This window comes from Lygodium microphyllum, chromosome 24, assembly GCF_053477565.2.
Source record: "Lygodium microphyllum isolate KBCC chromosome 24, Lygodium_microphyllum_v1.1.10, whole genome shotgun sequence".
NCBI classification, from domain to species: Eukaryota; Viridiplantae; Streptophyta; class Polypodiopsida; order Schizaeales; family Lygodiaceae; genus Lygodium; species Lygodium microphyllum.
Genome location: NC_141158.1, coordinates 42,521,901 through 42,540,918, shown reverse-complemented (window position 1 = coordinate 42,540,918; position 19,018 = coordinate 42,521,901). Strand labels below are relative to the sequence as shown.

The 19,018-nt window shown below is 41.3% G+C and overlaps 1 protein-coding gene across 2 annotated transcripts in view; it reads right to left on the bottom strand.

Annotated features, from left to right (window-relative positions):
- Positions 1-19,018, bottom strand: part of LOC148015015 (tRNase Z TRZ3, mitochondrial-like) — a 65,703-nt gene that overhangs the window by 5,121 nt on the left and 41,564 nt on the right. For both annotated transcript variants that reach the window (XM_087665015.1, XM_087665016.1), the window contains 2 exons: positions 1,532-1,576; positions 93-147 (listed from right to left, as the gene is read on the bottom strand). In XM_087665015.1, the coding sequence (XP_087521141.1) occupies positions 93-147; positions 1,532-1,576 (100 nt within the window). The remainder of the gene's footprint in view (positions 1-92; positions 148-1,531; positions 1,577-19,018) is intronic.

Genomic DNA, 19,018 nt, shown 5'->3' with positions numbered 1-19,018 from the left:
GAATAAATCAAGAGATTAGTCAAGACCTGATATGAAGTTATGAAACAAACCTCCTGCAATGTTGGCACATAGCAACAAAGAATGAAGCACACCTGGAAGCCCACCAGTTGTCTCAGAACAAATTCGGGTCAAGAATATGTGGTCAATCTACAAGCATAACCACTTATCAGAATGTGAATCACTTACATGGTGCAAAGAAAAAAATTTACCAATAATGACAACAACTACTTGATCCAGCCATGCTTCCTTTCCTACCTTCACTTAACTGGTTAAATCTTTAAATGCTTCCAACCAAGGTTTAAAACCCAAGGCACAGCAGTAGAGACATGCTAAATCTCATGTATTCATAAGCCTTTTCTTTCAATGATCAAGAGCCCATATTCCACCAAGCAAGATGAGTACCTCTGTATTGTGAAAGTGAAGTGATAAGCCAAAACCTACCCAGGCAACTGTAATTTTTTAGCATTTGGCATCTACTGGCAGTGTAAATATCATAGTTCCCTTCCGAAGAGAAGGTGGCTTTCACAATAGATTGGAATGGACTCCCTGGGGCAAGGGCAAACCAGGGGTGCATCAGCAAAAGGCAGATGTGGTGTCTACTGCTTAAAGCATCAAGTCAAGCTTCATATTAGTAAGTTTTCTGACTTGGCATGCATTATTTGGAGCACCAATTGTAATTTCCACAATACATTTGAATGTCAATTGCAACTCCCACTGAGCATCGTTATCCAGATATAAAGGTTACCCACACTTGGGCACTATTACCCCTCAATACAAGTATTCTTTTTATATGGCAATTATATCAGAAGTGGTCACATTGCCATAAATAGGCTAAATCTTGGCACAGAGCATGCATATGTAATTCTACAATATAGATATTGTGCACAGCACATGTATCCAGTCTATGTATAGAATTTCATGTGCTTCTAGTCATGCAAAGACAATTACCAAATCCACAGATTGATACTCCTTGATCACAATCTTGTAGTAGAATTATTTCTACTTGAAACTTACATGGTCAGAATATCATAATTCTTTAGCAATTAGCATAGGTCTCCCGACACATATCTAGCAACATCAAAAACACAATTTGAGAAGATCCAAATACTTTGGGAATGGGTGTATCTTTGAATTTATAAAAATGGGAGCACAGTGAAGCCAAATGACTTCTGTCAAATCCCCTTCATGTAGTATTCATACCCTCAAGATACAGTACATTCAAAACTTTCGAACTAGTTTTGAATCTTATTTTTAGTATGTTAAACATAGTGGATTTAGAGCCTATTCTTTGAGAACTTTTGGATGAAATAATTCACATGACAAGGCTTCCAAAAAGGATATTAGGGTGAGAGCTATTTGGCCCTAAATAGTGAGGATTTCATTATTTCCTCAATGTCAAGAATCCATGACCTACCTCTGATCCCTTTGCAAAGGGATGATTTTGTATCAATCTTACCTGGAACTCTTAAAAGCATATAAACTTAAGTTGTAAAGATGTTTCATGTCCAACATTATAATGATAAGAGTATACCTTGCTCATTTTAATTTTGTGATCTGTACAGAACCGTTGCAATCCCTGGAACAAACACATTATTTACACCAATCCAAAATCAGCTATCAAACAAACCCAATTTTAAAGCTTTAAAAGAACAAAACTCTTTCCTGAAAACAATTGACACAAGTTCATTTAAACACATTATGATAACCTTTGTTTTTTTGTGAAACTAGGGATTATTATATATTCATACCCAGCCACACAGCTAGATGTATACAGCCCCACATATAGCCTCCCCATTATCCCTATCCCCAATATTCTCTTATATATATACCACCTTAGTCTCCCTTTGCACTGTGTATCACCATCACTCATCACACTTTACTATGTCACACTTAAATGTTTAGTGACGATCATCATTGTACATGGTTAGGTTAGGATTCAGTAACATGCGCCCACGTGCACAGATTCACACTCACAATGAACAAGTGAACAGCAAGAGAGAAGAGAGTGCTAGAAGGTCACATCCACTATATGAGAATGATAATAAAAGTACAATCCCTGAGGTACTGAGTACCACACCCACTGACAGGTGTTCGCATGGGGAAAAAACCCTTCTCCAACTAGAAGGTAAAAAGTGCCCGTGGATAAAGGAGCATTTACACCAAAACTACAGAGGAACATGGTAAGTGTAACAAGTCCCCCCCGAGTGAATGATGTGAACATATAAAGGGAATAGGCAAATCAATCCCCAAATGGTATCAAGTCTAGAGCCTTGCAAAAGGCTTCAAACTTCTCTCTAGAGAGAGCTTTTCTAAACACACCTACCAAGTTGTCCCATGTAGGGACATAAACCAAGTCAATCTCTCTTGCATGGAGCCTCTCTCTAACATAATGGTAATGCACCTCAATGTCCTTAGTGTGAGCATGAAATATTATGGCAATCTAACTATCAATATAGATAGGAGTGAGTGACTACTGCCCCACACTAAGATCGACTAAAGCCATCTGATCCATACACATTCCAATGAAGCTGTAAATGCTGCCCTATATTTAGTTTCACAGCTAGATGTGACCACTGTAGACCAATTCTTGTTTGGCCAAGAAATACATGAATCACCAAGCATGAAACAATTACCACTAGTGGACACCCACATGTCAAAACAACCAGCCCAATCACTATCTATGAATGCATGCAAGCAAAGAGAAGTACCTTTAGGGTAGAAAAGGCCCAATGTTTGAGTGCCTTTAAGATAGCAAAATACACATTTGACAGCTTGCCAATGTATAGTACTAGGGTTGTGCATAAAGCATGCCAACTGAGAGATCCTAACTAAATATCCGACCATGTATTACACAAATACAATAGACAGCAACCAACCTATTGATAAAGAGAAGCATCAAATGGATCTCCTACATCCTGAAGTGTAAACCTATAGCCTATCTCAATCAGAGTGGAGATAGGCCTCTAGCTCCTCACTAGTCTCTTTTGTATCCTAGCACCAACCATATGGTCGCACAGATTCTTGATCCTCGCACTCTCTATCTCTCTCACTGCGCGTAACAACTCTCTGCCTCGATCTCCGTGCCTAACCAGTCCCTACAAACTAGTATCAGAGCGGGCAAGAGACAGCTCAGGTGTTGTAGGAGTCTCAGGTGGACTCGAGGAGCAACAGTGGACAAGTCGTGCAGGCAGCCATTGAATAGGTCGTCAAGCAAAAGGCTTGTGCAGCTGAGGTCGTGCTAAAAAAAAGGAACTAGTGTGTGTGGCGACTGGGCGGTCCAGCCGACTAGGGAACCAACGTCAAGTTGAAGACCAGCGGGCAACGACCAGAACAGGGAGCAGGCATGGTAACGACTGCAACTACTGACGACGATTGCAGCGGACCCGACGGGACCAGCGGGCGGGCGCTAACGAGCGTAGCCAGCGGGCGGCGGCAACTTTGCGGGAGACAACTGCACGAGGACAACAGTCGTCGGCGCATGACGGTCCAGCGTGCGACAGGACCAGCGGGGCAAGGACAGGCCTAACAGGTCAATGGGCCTGTCATCCAAATTTTTTTTCTTCTTCAAAAAATCCTTTTTTTTTTAACTCCTCTCCTCCGCGCATTCGCTCGCGCAAGCACAATGTGCAAATCTGTGCAAAATTGAGCCAAATATTTGGGGCTTTTCCCGAATTTGGGGATCTCAACACAGAATTGGACTATCTGACTTAGAAATTGCAAAGTCGGTGCACATTTGCCTGGGAATTTTGGGACTTTTCACATTTTAGTGAATTTCCTTCAATTTCACTGAAATTAGTGCATGCACGACTTGGAAAATTTGGGGATTTGTCCGATTTGATTTGAACAAGATGCTATAGTGATATCTGTCTCCGAAATTGCAAGAATTTGTGACATATTGTCCTCGACATTTGAGGGCTTTCATGTACATGCACAAACTGGGCTGAAATTAACCCAATTTCTCGACATTGAGACACATTGGACCCCGTGCAATTTGGGGCTTTTGCGATTTGGGCAAAATTTGTGCAGCATTTGGTCATTTTATGTACATGCAGGTTGAATTCCGCACAATTTGGACATAAACACTTGGTAAAATTTGGGGGTTTTGCTAAAATTGCTTTATTTTGGCAAAATTGGACAGTTCTATGCATGAGAGAGGAAATGCAGATGTGTGTTTGACGCTTTTGAGCACAAAAATTTGGGGCTTTTGACTGTTCGTGTCAAATTTTATGCCCGTGGGTACATATACAACAGAAATTGCAGCTGAAATTTTGGGATTTCCCATGTAATGTGATGCACATGCCCTTGGAACAGCTGTAATCAGTTGGATATGTTGTAGCACTTGGTTTGGCGCTTCTAAAAATTTAAATACAGATCTGAAATCTGTACTTTTGTGTGGTCATTTATTGCTAATTGGTACTTGTTTGTACCTTGGCCACTTGGGTGACAATTTGGACCTGCATTTAATGGGTTTTTTTTTTTGTCACACATGGGCTGAAAATCATGGCTAGCAGCAATGACAGCAGTAATCTGATGCACATGAAGAAGCTTGAAGGTGCACACAATTTTGCAGTTTGGCAAAAGCATTGCTACAATATCCTGTTACAAAAGAAGCAGGCAAAGCCAATCAAAACCAAAGGGGCAAAGCCACGGACAGAGGCAATTACTACTATACTTCATTCAATTAATAGATCCTCATGTATTGCTCTCGATGGTAATCCTAATTAGATGTCAACAACAATAATTCATAAAAATTGCTTACACTTGAAACAAAAATTTTTATTTAATCACTATAGAGAGCAACGTGCCTGAAAACTTTGTATCCCTCAATCCTAAGGCTATTAAAAAAGAAGTTGATTTTTGGACAATAGGTGTATCTCACTGAGATGGAGGCCTAGGATATAATAGCAAAAGGTAGTTTAACTTAGAATATGCATAATTTGTAAATGTTTTCTCAATATTGAAGGTTTGGATTCTGCATATGCTATATGGACTAGACTGGAAGAACTGTATGCACAGAAGAGTATTGTAAGCAAAGTGTATTGGCTGAAAAAGCTTATGGATTTGCGTATGAAAGAAGATACAACAATGTCTACTCACTTGAGTGAGTTTAACTCCATTTTCAGCCAATTGGTTGCCTTGGAGTTCAAGATTGATGAACAATGTAAGGCTAGGTTCTTGCTTTACACTCTACCAGAGAGTTGGGATACATTCAGGACTGCTATGAGCAATTCTAATGTAATCCTTTTATATGTTGATGTAGAGAGTGCTCTACTTATGGAAGAGATGAATCGGCAGAACAATGCATCCAATAAGTCTTCCAATGCTTTGCATACTAGGGGCAGATCACAACAAAAGGGCAATTATAATGGCAAGGGACGCAGTAAATCACGTGGCAAAGATGTTGAATGCCATCATTGTGGAAAGAAGGGTCACTTTAAACGTGACTGCTACAAATGGAAGAAAGAGAAAGGAAAAGGCAAGAAGACAGATGATAGCAAGGAAGAGAAGAAGGACAATCAACCTAAAGAAGAGCAGTGTAAAAATTGAAGAGGTGAATGTAGTCACTCATGATAGTGACAGTGGGAGTGATGTACTCTTTGTCTCTTCACACTTTGATGCACATGCTTTACTTGCAGATACAGATGATGACATGCATACCTGGATTCTTGATTTGGGTGCTTCCTTTCATGTCACCCCTCATCGTGAGTGATTTTCCGCCTATACAGAGGGTCGACATGGTGTTGTCCATCTTGGGGACAACTATACATGTGAGATTGCAAGTATTGGCAGTGTACGGTTACAGTTTCAGCATGGCTCTGTCTTTACACTTCAGCATGTACGGCATGTACCTTAGCTCAAGAAGAGCTTGATTAGCACAGGGCAGCTAGATGATGATGGTTTTCATACCACCTTTGGTGATGGAAAATGGAAGATCTATAAGGGATCTAGGGTTATTGCTAGAGGTTGCAAGAGTGATATTTTGTATCCACTTCATGTATCTAGTGTTCGTAACCATGTTGTTGTCGTGACCGAGCAGCCAAGCGTTTCTTTGTGGCATGGCCAGTTGGGACATATGAGTCAAATAGGAATGAAAGTGCTTTCTTGTTTGGGTTACTTGCCTTGTCTTCGTTATGCTGATTTTGAGCATTGTGATCATTGCATTTATGGCAAACATGCACTGACGTCACATAAAAAGTCTCTTTCTTTGAAATCTTCTCCTCTAGAGTTAGTACATTAGGATATATGTCAAATACCAAGATTATCTTTAGGGGGCAAGAAATATTTTGTCACTTTTGTCGATGATGCTACAAGTTTAAAAAATTATTTGGCATTGGCTGAAAATCAAACAGATAAGACACTTAAGTGTCTTCACTCTGAAAATGGTGGGGAATATGTGTCCAAGGCCTTTCAGGTATTTTGTGATAGCAAAGGAATAAAGAGAGAGCTCATTGCCCCTCATAATCCACCCCAAAATGGAGTTGCAGAGCATATGAATCGGACCATACAGGATAAGGTCCATACGATGCTATCTCATGCTACATTACCCCATGGTTTTTGGGCAGAGGCTGTTATGACAACCGTTCACTTGATTAATCGATCACCAAACAGGTCTTTGGGGGGGGGGAGAAGGGAGTTCTCCAAGAAGCGTGGCCGGGCAAGCCACCTTCATATGCTCATCTGAAAGTGTTTGGCTGCGAGGCTTTTATGCACATTCATAAAGAAAAACGCAGCAAACTTGAGCCAAAGTCCTGTAAATGCATTTACCTAGGATATGGTGACGAGGGTGAAATGGGGTATAAATTGTGGGATCCCGAGAAAAGGAAAGTAGTACGCAGCAATGACGTTATCTTCCGGGAAGATCGCATGCACAAATAGCCCGAAAACACTGAGGAGGTCCGTAGGGTTGTATTCCGGGAAGAAATACCTTTTGGACAACAAAATATGCCCATTGTACAGCAGCAAATACCTGCTGTAAATGAACTTGTAAATGCAGGAAATGATGCTGGAAATGATCAGCCAGCTATTGCCCATGAAAATGAGCCATTACATGTGCAAGAACACCCAGGACAGCAAGATGTTAATGCTGATTTGCAGGCTGAAATGCCAGGACAGCATGCTGAAAATGGAAATTTACAAGGACAGCTAGCAAACAATGACCATTGGGTTAGGAGATCGTCTAGGGCTACTAGACAACCTGACAGGTTTGTTCCTGGTGCAATTAATGTGGCCGATTATGTCATATTGACAGGCTGTGGTGAACCGTCTTGCTTCAAGGAAGCAATGGACAGACAGGACAACAAGAAATGGTATAAAGCCATGCTGTCAGAGATGGAATCTCTTGAAAAAAATGGCACTTGGGACTTGGTGCAGTTGCCTAAAGGGCAGAAAACCCTTCCATGCAAATGGATTTAAAGATGAAGGTCACTTCTGGTTCCTCACCAAAGTACAAAGCAAGATTGGTTGCAAAAGGGTACAAGCGCAGGAGCATGGAGTTGACTTTGATGAGATTTTCTCTCCTGTAGTCAAGATGACTACATTGAGAACCATTTTGGGCTTGGTTGCGGTTGAAGATATGGAACTCATACAAATGGATGTAAAGACTGCGTTTTTACATGGTGATCTGCATGAAGACATATATATGCAGCAGCCTGAAGGGTTTGTTGAACAAGGGAAAGAAAAAATGGTATGTAAACTCAAAAGGAGTTTGTATGGGCTGAAACAAGCACCAAGAGAATGGTATCATAAGTTTGATACATTCATGCAGTCCCAAGGTTTTCATAGAAGTCAAGTGGATCACTACTTGTACATCAAGAAGGCAGCAGATGGCAGCCTAATTATCTTGGTTTTGTATGTTGATGACATGCTGATTGCTGGCAGGGATACTCATGCCTTGGATTCATTGAAGCAAAGTCTTCATGGCAGCTTTCACATAAAGGATCTGGGTGATGCAAATCACATTCTTGGCATGCGAATACTCAGAGATAGATCGAAAGGCTTACTCTATCTACCTCACCAGGAGAATATCTCCAAAGTTTTGCAACGTTTCAATATGGAGGGGGGGAAAACAATTGGGGTTCCATTGCCTCCATATCATAGTACGGGGGAGTTTCGGAAACGGGGAAAACGGAAACGGAAATGGAAAAAACCGGAGTTTCGGAGTTTCGGCCAAATTTTGAAAACGGGAAAACGGCGTTTTGGATTGTATACTAAAATAAATACAGTATTATGTGGGTATGTAAATATATCAATACCTACAACAACATGTACCCAAATTTCATAGAAAACTTTTCAGTCAATGTCATATGATTGAAATCATGATTCATTACACATGTCACGACTCACGAGTAAAGACTGAAGAGTCAAGACTCAATGGTTGAAACTTAAGACAGCTTAACACAATTAAGACTCAATTTTCAAAACTTAAGGCAACAAATGAATTATAATTTATGACTCATGAATCATCTATGATCTAAAGAGCAGTGAAGACTGACATCAAGAACAATGGAACAAGAATCAAGATGCATAATAAGTGAAATCAAGATACAATGATACATGTAACTACGTCATGTGAATAATCAGTTAAAACTCCATATTCCAATGAGCACTAAGCACTGTGTACTAGTCTCTAGACTCTAGTAATTACTGAGTAATAAGTATCAACATCAATGAACAACTGGCAACTATAGTCTGGACAACAAGGCCCGATGTCTTTGTTGGGAACGCATGCCAACTTCCATGTGGTCTTTCATACGTGTCACACTCCCCGATTTCTCCAATCCAAAATAGATGCACCGCCACTTCTTTGATCCGCTGAAGCCCTCATATCCCTTGATTGGAGTGACGTATCTCCAATATGGATTCGGCGCCATGATTAGCCTTTAGATAATGGGGAGAAGAAGAAGATGATGATGATAATGATGATGATGATGATCGTGATGAAGAGGAAGGCGAAGAAGAAGGTGAAGAAGAAGAAAAAGAATAAAAAGAATAAAAAGAAGAGAAAGAGGAAGAAAAAGAAGAGGAGGAGGAGGAGGAGGAGGAGGAGGAGGAGGAGGAGGAGGAGGAGGAGGAGGAGGAGGAGGAGGAGGAGGAGGAGGAGGAGGAGGAGGAGGAGGAGGAGGAGGAGGAGGAGGAGGAGGAGGAGGAGGAGGAGGAAGAAGAAGAAGAAGAAGAAGAAGAAGAAGAAGAAGAAGAAGAAGAAGAAGAAGAAGAGGAGGAGGAGAAGGAGACGGCCACGGCGGCGGGAGCTGAAGTGCCTGAAACGGACCGCAGGATGCTGAAACGCAGGTCTGCGGTTTCCATTTCGGTCCGAAACGACCGGTCCGTTTCGGCAGCCCCGAAACGCCATTTCGAGGTACTATGCTCCATATGTGAAACTCGGTGCAGAGAACAACCCTACATCTAATGATGAGAAGGCTGAAATGACCAAGATACCATATGCTTCAGCTGTAGGCAGTTTGATGTATGCTATGGTTGCTACACGTCCTGACATTGCCTTTGCAATGGGAGTGGTTAGCAGATACATAGCAACCCCTGGCAAGAAGCATTGGGATGCAGTGAAAGATATTATGAGATATCTCAAAGGCACAAAGGAGTTGTGCATCTGTTGTTGGCTTTACGGATGCAGACTATGCCGGTCATGCGGACTGTAAGAAGTCCACTTCTGGGTATGTGTTTACTTTCACAGGAAGAGCAGTCTCTTGGATCTCCAGGCTACAAAAGTGTATTGCATTGTCTACTACAGAGGCAAAGTATGTAGCTGCCACTGAGGCATGCAAGGAGGATTTATGGCTTTCATGTCTGGTGGGAGAACTTAGCATCTCAAAGTTACCTATTCTCCATTGTGATAGTCAGAGTGCTATCATACTAGCACGGAATCCTGTCTTTCATGCAAAGACAAAGCACATACAGGTGAAGTACCACTTCATTAGAGATGTACTTGACAGTAAGAGCATTGAGCTTGTCAAAGTGCATACAGATGATAACCCTACACACCTTCTCACAAAGGGTCTTCCAACAAAGCGGTTTGCTCATTGACGACAGATGATGGCAGCTGGATAGATATATTTATTTCAGCTTTGTACATACTTAGACTTAGTTGATTCTTTTCTCCTCTTAAGGCACATTGCCTTTAGGTGGGAGGTTGTTGGGAATAAAGGGCCATCGTGCCTTTTATATGTGCACGGGTGTGAACACACTCTTAGCACATTGTACTTTCATATACATATCTATCTAAAAACCTAAAGTAGTACACTCGTCATTGTACCGAAAAACGTGTTCACACTCTACTCTGCTCTCTCGCACTCTCTGTCTCTCTCATTGTGCGTAACGACTGTTTGCCTCGATCTCCGTGCCTAACCGGTCCCTACACCTCTTTAGGTTTTAGATAGATATATATGAAAGTGTAAATGTGCTAAGGATGTGTTCACACCCGTGCACATATAAAAGACAGGATAGCCCTTTATTCCCAACAATGTTTGCTGTTTTTAAAACTTTTCATGCATTTGTGACCACTCAAACAGGTAGAAAGATGAAATGCTTGAGAACTGATAATGGGAATGAGTTCACATCTACTTAGTTTAAGTCTTTTTGTGACTTGCATGGAATCAAGAGAGAGCTTATACAGCCCTTTTTCAAATGGGGTGGTTGAAAGATACAATAGGACTTTATGTGAAAGAGTGCGGTGCATGTTGTCCACTGCTAATCTCCCTCATGAATTTTGGGGAGAGGTACTTAAAACCGCGGTTCGCATTTGCAACCGTTCTCCAAACAGATCCTTAAATAATGGCATCCCTAAGGAGATTTGGTCTAGCAAATCGGCCTCATATGACCATTTACGGATATTTGGTTGTGATGCTTTTGTACATGTTAGACATGAGCTGAGGAGTAAACTTGACCCGAAATCCACCAAAGGCATTTTCATGGGCTATAGTGATGAGGGTGAATTTGGCTATAGAGTGTGGTTACTACAGTCCAAGAAAACTATTTGCAGCCGTAATGTTGTGTTTAATGAGACAAAGTTGCTGAAAAGTACTTTAGCCTCTGATGAAGGCATGAAAAATGTCAAATTTCAGAATTTGCAGCCACCAATTACTTCAAATGATGAGCCTTATGATGCTACATGTACCACAGGCTGAAACTAATGATCAGCCAGTTATTTTTGAGCTAGATGATGATGGTAGAAGCACAAGGAGGTCATGGACAGCAAGATAGACTTACTGATTATGAAAATGCAGGTGCTGGAAATAAAAATGAAGGTGTTGTACAGCATAAACAGCATGCTGAAAATGGCTTACAACAGCCGATAAATGCTGAAAATAGCATACCTCCAGATGTAGACCCAATTCTTGAGAATGTAGATCATTGGATATGCAGGTCTACACACTTAAGAAGGGAGCCACATAGATATGACCCCTCTTTCACTATGTGATGCTTACAGATGAAGGTGAGTCTCTTACATATAAAGGGGCCAAGTCATGCAAATTCAGCAATAAGTGGGAGCTAGCTATGCAGGAAGAGATTAAATCTTTGTATGCTAATGATACTTGGGATCTTGTGTCGTTGCCCAAAGGAAGAAAGCCTCTTCCAAACAAATGGGTTTACAAAGTAAAGACAATTGATGGGAAACCCAAGTACAAAGCAAGATTGGTTGCCAAAGGGTATGCACGGAAGTAAGGGATTGACTTCCAAGAGGTCTTCTCACCTCTTGTGAAGAGGACCACTTTACGTGTGCTTTTTGCAATCACTGCTATATTGGATTTAGAGCTGTACCAAATGGATGTGAAAACAGCTTTTCTGTATGGTGACGTTGATGAGGAGATACACATGAAACAACTCGAGGGCTTTGTAGTTCCTGGGAAAGAGCAGTTGGTGTGTAAACTAAAACGCAGCTTGTATGGGCTGAAGCAAGCACCACGGCAATGGTACAAAAAGTTTGACACTTTTATGCTCACTCGTGGGTTTACACGCAGCCATGTATATCACTGTTTGTACATGAAAAAGGATACAGATGGCAACCCCATCATACTCGTTTTGTATGTGGATGATATGTTGCTAGCTAGGAAAAGAAAGACTAGCTTGGATGCTCTCAAAAATCAGCTGAAATCAGCTTTCTCCATGAAAGATTTGGGGAATGTAGAGCATATATTGGACATGAGGATTCGCAAGGATAGAATGCAGAAATTGTTATTCTTATCTCAAGAGAAGTACATTGAAAAGGTACTGGACAGATTTAACATGGCTGAAGCTAAGCCTCTTGGGGTGTCCTTACCTCCATATCTTAAGCTTAGTAAAGCCAACAACCCAAAAGATGACATGGAAGCCAATGCTATGAAGGGAGTCCCTTAAGCATCAGCTTGTGACTCTCTTATGTATGCTATGGTCGCTACTCGTCCAAACATTGCTCATGCAGTGGAAGTTGTCAGCAGGTTTATGTCAAATCCTAGAAAATCACATTAGGAGGCTGCCAAGTGTATTCGTCGATATCTACAGGGTACACAAAGAAAGTGTACTTGCTATGGGCATGGTGCACTTAGTCTGCAGGGTTATTGTGATGCAGACATGGCAAGTGACTTGGACACTCGCAAGTCCGCTAGCATGTATGTATTTACAATTGCTGGAGGGGCCGTTTCTTGGTGCTCTAGGTTGCAGAACATCGTAGCATTGAGTACTACTGAAGCTAAATACATATCAGCTTTCTGAAGCTTCTAAGGAAGCTATATGGTTGAGCAGACTTGGAGAGGATCTTGATATGTCTATGAGTACTCCAATGTTGGGATGTGATAGTCCGAGTGCTGTGTATTTGGCTAAGAATGCCATGTATCATTCACACACAAAACATATAGATGTGCGATATCACTTTATCAAACTGATTCTAGAAGATGGTCTAATCACATTAACCAAGATCAAAATGCAGGACAACCCTGCAAATGTTCTCACTAAAAGTCTAAGCAAGGCTCAGCATGAGCATTGCATATGACTAGTGGGAGTTGGTTAAAGGTTCACTTCGGACCTTTAAGTGGGAGGTTGTTGGGATGTAAAGGTCCTAAATTCACCTCCGTGTATGTACATGTGTATTATTTAGCTGTACATGTGAATGCACCCTTACGTGCCCTGAGTAAAAATACATTTTATTCCTTGTGTATCAACACCCCTATGTCCCCCTCGTAAGGACACTACCCATCTTGCAGTTCATACTTTACTATAGGGATGGTGATAGACACAATTCGTAGATTGCAAAATGGAAAGGCACAAGATCATGATAGCCTTGTTGGGGAACATTTTATACATGCATGTAAAGTTCTTGCTCCCTCATTGATGCACATTTTCAATCGAACCATGTGTGAGGGCTTTCCGGCAAGTTGGAGAGAGCCTACCATTGTACCACTCTTTATGAGTGGGGAACCTATGGTACCCGAGAATTACATGACAATCATGATTGGTCACAACTTGGCCAAGATAAATCGCTGCACTTTAGAGCATGAGCTTAGCACATGGGCAAAGTGACATGGGTATAAAGCACGAGAACAAGCAGGCTTCAGAACAAGGTTCGCAATGCTTGATCATATATTGACCCTTAGAGCTATTATAGAGAAAGGTAGGGCACATGGGAAGAGAATATATTGCTGCATTATGGATTTTTGCAAATCATTCAACATTGTGCCCTAAGCCAAGCGAAAGCCAAAAGTGCCCAAAAGTGCCCTCCATCTAAAGTGCCCAAAAGTGCCCTCCATCTAAAGTGCCTAAAGCACATAAAATGACAAACAAAGACAATGTCAAAGCTCCTAATGTCCTTGTCCGACTCAAATTGAGGTTCACAAGTAGGATATGACCACACAAGACACACGACTACTAACAAATTTATGCCTTATATCAATCAATAAAAGGGAGGGTGCATGCTCTAGAAGGGCTTTCCAATACGATGGACAATACTATCAAGGTGAAGTAGGAATGCCCATTTTCACCTACTCTCTGTTGATGACTCTCAAATTACGTGGATAGATTAGGAGGACCAAGTGCAAGCTTGGCTGGCGTATTGATACCCATTTTATTGTATGCAAATGATGTGATGCTAATCGCGGATTCATTGGAGGGCTTGCAAAGACACATGGATGCACTGCAACCATTTTTCATAGATAGAGGATTGACAGTGAACCTTCAGAAGACTAAGGTAATGATGTTTAATACCACACAAGCTTGGGTGACCCGAGCAAGATATCAATTTAATCTTAGAGGGGATATGATTAAGTACACTAGATCCTATTTATATCTGGGAGTCACATTTATAGGACCTAGATTTTCATTGCGACATGCAACTGCTACTCTGGTGATTGATGACCAATGGAGGTCCAATGTTAGGCAATGGCGATAGCGGGGGGGGGGAGAGAGAGTGAGTGAGTGAGTGAGTGAATGAGTGAGTGAGTGAGTGAGCGAGCAACAGTAGCAGAGAGTGATGCACAATATGTGGGTACGAAAAAGTTATACCACTCTTTAGGTTTATGATAGTTATATGTAAAGGACTAAAGTACAAGTGCTATGGGTGTGTTCATACCCATGCACATATAAAAGGCATGGTGGCCCTTTATTCCCAACAACCTCCCACCTAAAGGTAGCATGGCTGAAGGTTGAGAAAAGAATCAACTAAGTCTAAGTCTAAGTCTAAGTATGTACAAAGCTGAAATACATACTATCAGCTAAGTCTAAGTATGTACAAAGCTGAAAAGAATCAGCTAAGTCTAAGTATGTACAAAGCTGAAATACATACTATCCAACTCCCATCATCTGTTGAGATCTAAGAAATTGCTCTCCCTATCAAGGTAAATACATACCCTGAAGCAGACTTCCTACAGTCAGCATGACCAACGCACCCATAAAGCCAACGACAAATTCTTTCTGCTTTCCAAAGCAAATGCACACACCCTTTATGCCCTTAAGATATCTCATGATACCTTTCACTACTTCCCAATGCTTTCTATCAAGATTTGCCATGTATCTACTAACCACTCCCACCACAAATGCAATGTTAGGATGTGTAGCAACCATAGCATACATCAAGCTACCCACAATTGAAGCATATGGGATTTCAGCCTTTTTATCATTAGATGTAGGATTGTCTCTACACTGAGTTTCACATATGGAGATAATGATACACAAATTGCTTCCTCCCCTCCATATTGAAACACTACAAAATCTTGGATACATGGTCTTGCTGTGATAGATATCTATCTCTGAGAAAACAAATGCCAAGAATATGATTTGCTTCACCAAGATCCTTCATATCAAAGCTGCTATGTAGGTTTTACTTCAATGTGTCTAACACATGAACATCCCTACCACCGACGATCAGTATGTCATCCACAAATAAAATCAATATAATAAGGTTGCTATCTGCCACCTTCTTGGTATACAAGCAGTGATCCACTTAGATAGTAGCCTTCTTGGTATACAAGCAGTGATCCACTTGACTTCTTTGAAAACCTTGAGATTGCACGAATGTATCAAACTTATGATACCATTCACACGGTGCCTTTTTCAGCCCATACAAGCTTTTGTTTAATTTGCATACCATCTTTTCTTGCCCCTTAGCCACAAAAAGCTTCTGGCTATTGCATATATATAAACTCATAGAAATCATTACATCCATCTGTATGAGTTTCATATCCTCACATGCAACCAAACCCAATATAGTTTGTAAAGTAGTCATTTTGACTACAAGAGAAAAGATCTCGTCAAAGTCAATCCCATGTTCTTATCTATACCCTTTGGCAACCAATCTTTGGCAACCAACCGTGCTTTGTACTTTGGCAAGGAACCAAAGGTGACCTTCATTTTGTAAACCCATTTGCATGGTAGGATTTTCTACCCCTTAGGCAAATGCATCAAATCCCAAGTACATGGTTTTTTCAATCGGTCACCGAACGGGTCTTTGGGGGGGAGAGTTTCTCAATAAGTGTGGTCAATGTTAAGAAGATTGCTAGGGTTTGCACTGAGGACACATAGAGTGTACGACCACGACAGAAACACAAAGCCATAGACACAAACACAGAGGGCAAAACTCAAACCCTAAACGCAAAACTCAAAACTCAAACACAAACAGAAGAAGGGACAGAGAGAACACAACTCTAAAGTGAATGAATGCTGTAAATGAATGTAAGAGTGTACAGTGTGCTCAAGGGCAGAGCAATGTCGGAGTGTGACATCCACTGAAGACGAATCCCAAGTCTGTGACCACCAGTCGGAGTGTAGGAGTGCTGAATAGTGAATGGCAGCAAGCTGGTCACCAAAACGCAGCAGTCTGGAGACTAGAAACTGGTAAACGCAAGTGTACCACCGATCGGGGGCTGGAAACTGTGCACAGTCTGCTCTAAACAGCATGCTGAAACAGTGTCTGAGTGTGTCAGGGCCTGCAATATTGAAAACGCAAGCTAGTTGACCCTAGAGATGATGGATAACAGGCTAAACAGCAGTCTGGGACAGTTTGGAGCAGTCGTCAGTAGCTAAGAGATGTCGCCTACAGCAATGGACAGGCTGAAGATGATGTGGCTGCAGTCGATGATGGATGGACAGCAGATGGAGGCAGGTTGTAGGCTGGAGACCGGGTGCCAACAGCAGCAAAGGGTGTGTGGGCTGATGTAACCTGCAAAACAAGGATGATCACTGAATGGGGGCAGCCTGTCTATTTCTAGATGTGGAAGGACAGCCCAAAAATTAGGGTTTCCACTAAACTTTCTCGAACCGCTCCCGTTTTAGGGTTTCCACTAAACTCTCTCAAACCACTCCCCATTTTAGGGTTTTACTCTAAAAGAGCATTTTTAGTGTGTTTTGGGGCTGTTTAAGAGGCTAATCAGCAAGTAATGCATATGTTAGCTCAACAATCAGGCAAGCCACCTTCATATACACACTTGAGAGTGTTTGGCTACGAGGCATTTGTGCACATACGCAAAGAACAACGCAGCAAATTGGAGCCAAAGTCCTGTAAATGCATTTTCCTAGAACATGGTAACAAGGGAGAAATGGGGTAGAAGTTGTGGGATCTCGAAAAAGGAAAATTGTACGCAGCAATGATGTAATTTTCTAGGAAGATCGCATGCATAAACAGCCTGAAAAGACAGAAGAAGTGAAAAGGGTTATGTTCCGAGAAGAAATACCTGTAGGACAGCAAAGAGTGCCCACTGTACAGCAACAAATACCTGTTGTAAATGACCCTATAAATGTATGGAATGATGCCGAAATTGATCGGTAAGAAGTTGGCCATGATATATCACAATTTCAGCAAGAAAATGTGCCATTGAAACAGTCGGAACAGGCAATACAATATGCTAAACCTTTGGAACAGCAAGCTGTAAATGAAGATTTGCAGACTGAACAGCTAGCAAACACTGATCACTGGGTCCATAGGTCGACCAAAAATACCAAACAATCAAATAGGTTTGTTCTTGGTGCAAATTATGTTGTTGATTATGTCATGTTGGTAGATTGTGGTGAACCGTCATGCTTCATTGGGTAGGTTATAAGGAGCAGTGGGCTCCCTTTTTACCTCTTTGCTGTCACAAAAGGCTTGAATGGCTTTAGACACATATTCCCCACCATTGTCAAAGCAAAGATGCTTTAATATCTTGCTGGATATATTTTCACCAAGTGCTAAGAATTTTTTAGACTTATCCAAAGCCTCATCTTTACGACGGATCGGATAAGCCCATACTTTGTGTGTGGTATCATCAACAAAAGTGATAAAATATTTCTTTCCCCCCTAGAGAGAGAAACCCAGCATCTCACATACATCTGAATGCACCAACTTTGAGGGTGAAGATTTTAGTGAAAGAGATTTTTTGTGTGATGTTTGAGCATGCTTTCCATAAATACAATGATCACAATGGTCAAAATCAACATACCTTAGACACGACAAATAACCCGAACGAGAAAGCGCTTTCATTCCAGTTTGACTCATGTGCCCCAACCGGCTATGCCACAAAGACGCACTTAGTTGCTTGGTTATGGCGACAACATGATCACGCACACTAGATACATGTAATGGATATAGAGTACCACTTTTAGAGCCTTTAGCAACAATTCTAGAGCCCTTACATATTTTCCATTTGCTATCCCAAAAGTGGTATGATAGCCTTCATCATCTAGCTGCCCTGTGCTTATCAAGCTCTTCTTGAGTTGGGGTACATGCCTCACATTATGCAAAGTGAACATTGAACCATACTGAAATGCTAACTACACACAACTAATCCCTGCAATGTCACATGCATAATTGTCCCCGAAGTGGACAATACCATGTCTACCACCACTGTAGTCAGATAGCCACTCCTGATGTGGTGTTATATAGAATGAGACACGTGAATCAAGAATCTAGGTATGCATGTCATCATTAGAATTTGCAATCAATGACTGTGCACTAAAAGAAAAAGCAAAGAGTACATCACTACCACTGTCACTCTCGTGACTGACTACATTGACTTTCTCTATCGTCACATTGTTCTTCTTTGCATGTTAGCTGTCATTTTTCTCATCTTTATTATCATCAATGTTTTTGCCTTTGCCCTTTTCTTTCTTCCACTTAAAGCAATCCCACTTTAAGTGCCCTTTCTTGCCACAATGATGACACTCCACATTTTTCCCACAAGACTTGTTGCATGCTTTGTTATCAAAGTTGCCCTTCTACTCGGATCTGCCTCTAGGATGCAATGCATTGGAAGACTTGCTTGTTGAAATATTTTGCCTATTGAGCTCCTCCATAAGTAAAGAGTTCTCCATATCTAAATATAACAGCATACCATTAGAATTACTCATTGCTGTCCTAAAAGTGTCCCAAATCTTAGGCAAGGTGCATAGCAAAAATATTGCCTTGAACACCTCATCAATGTGAAATTCCAAGTCAATTAGCTAGCTGGAAATAGAGTTAAAACTCATTCAAATGTACAAACATGACTATACCTTCCTTCATACAAAGGTCTATCAATATTTTCAACCAATAAACCTTGTTGGCTGCACTTTTTCGAGCATATAACTC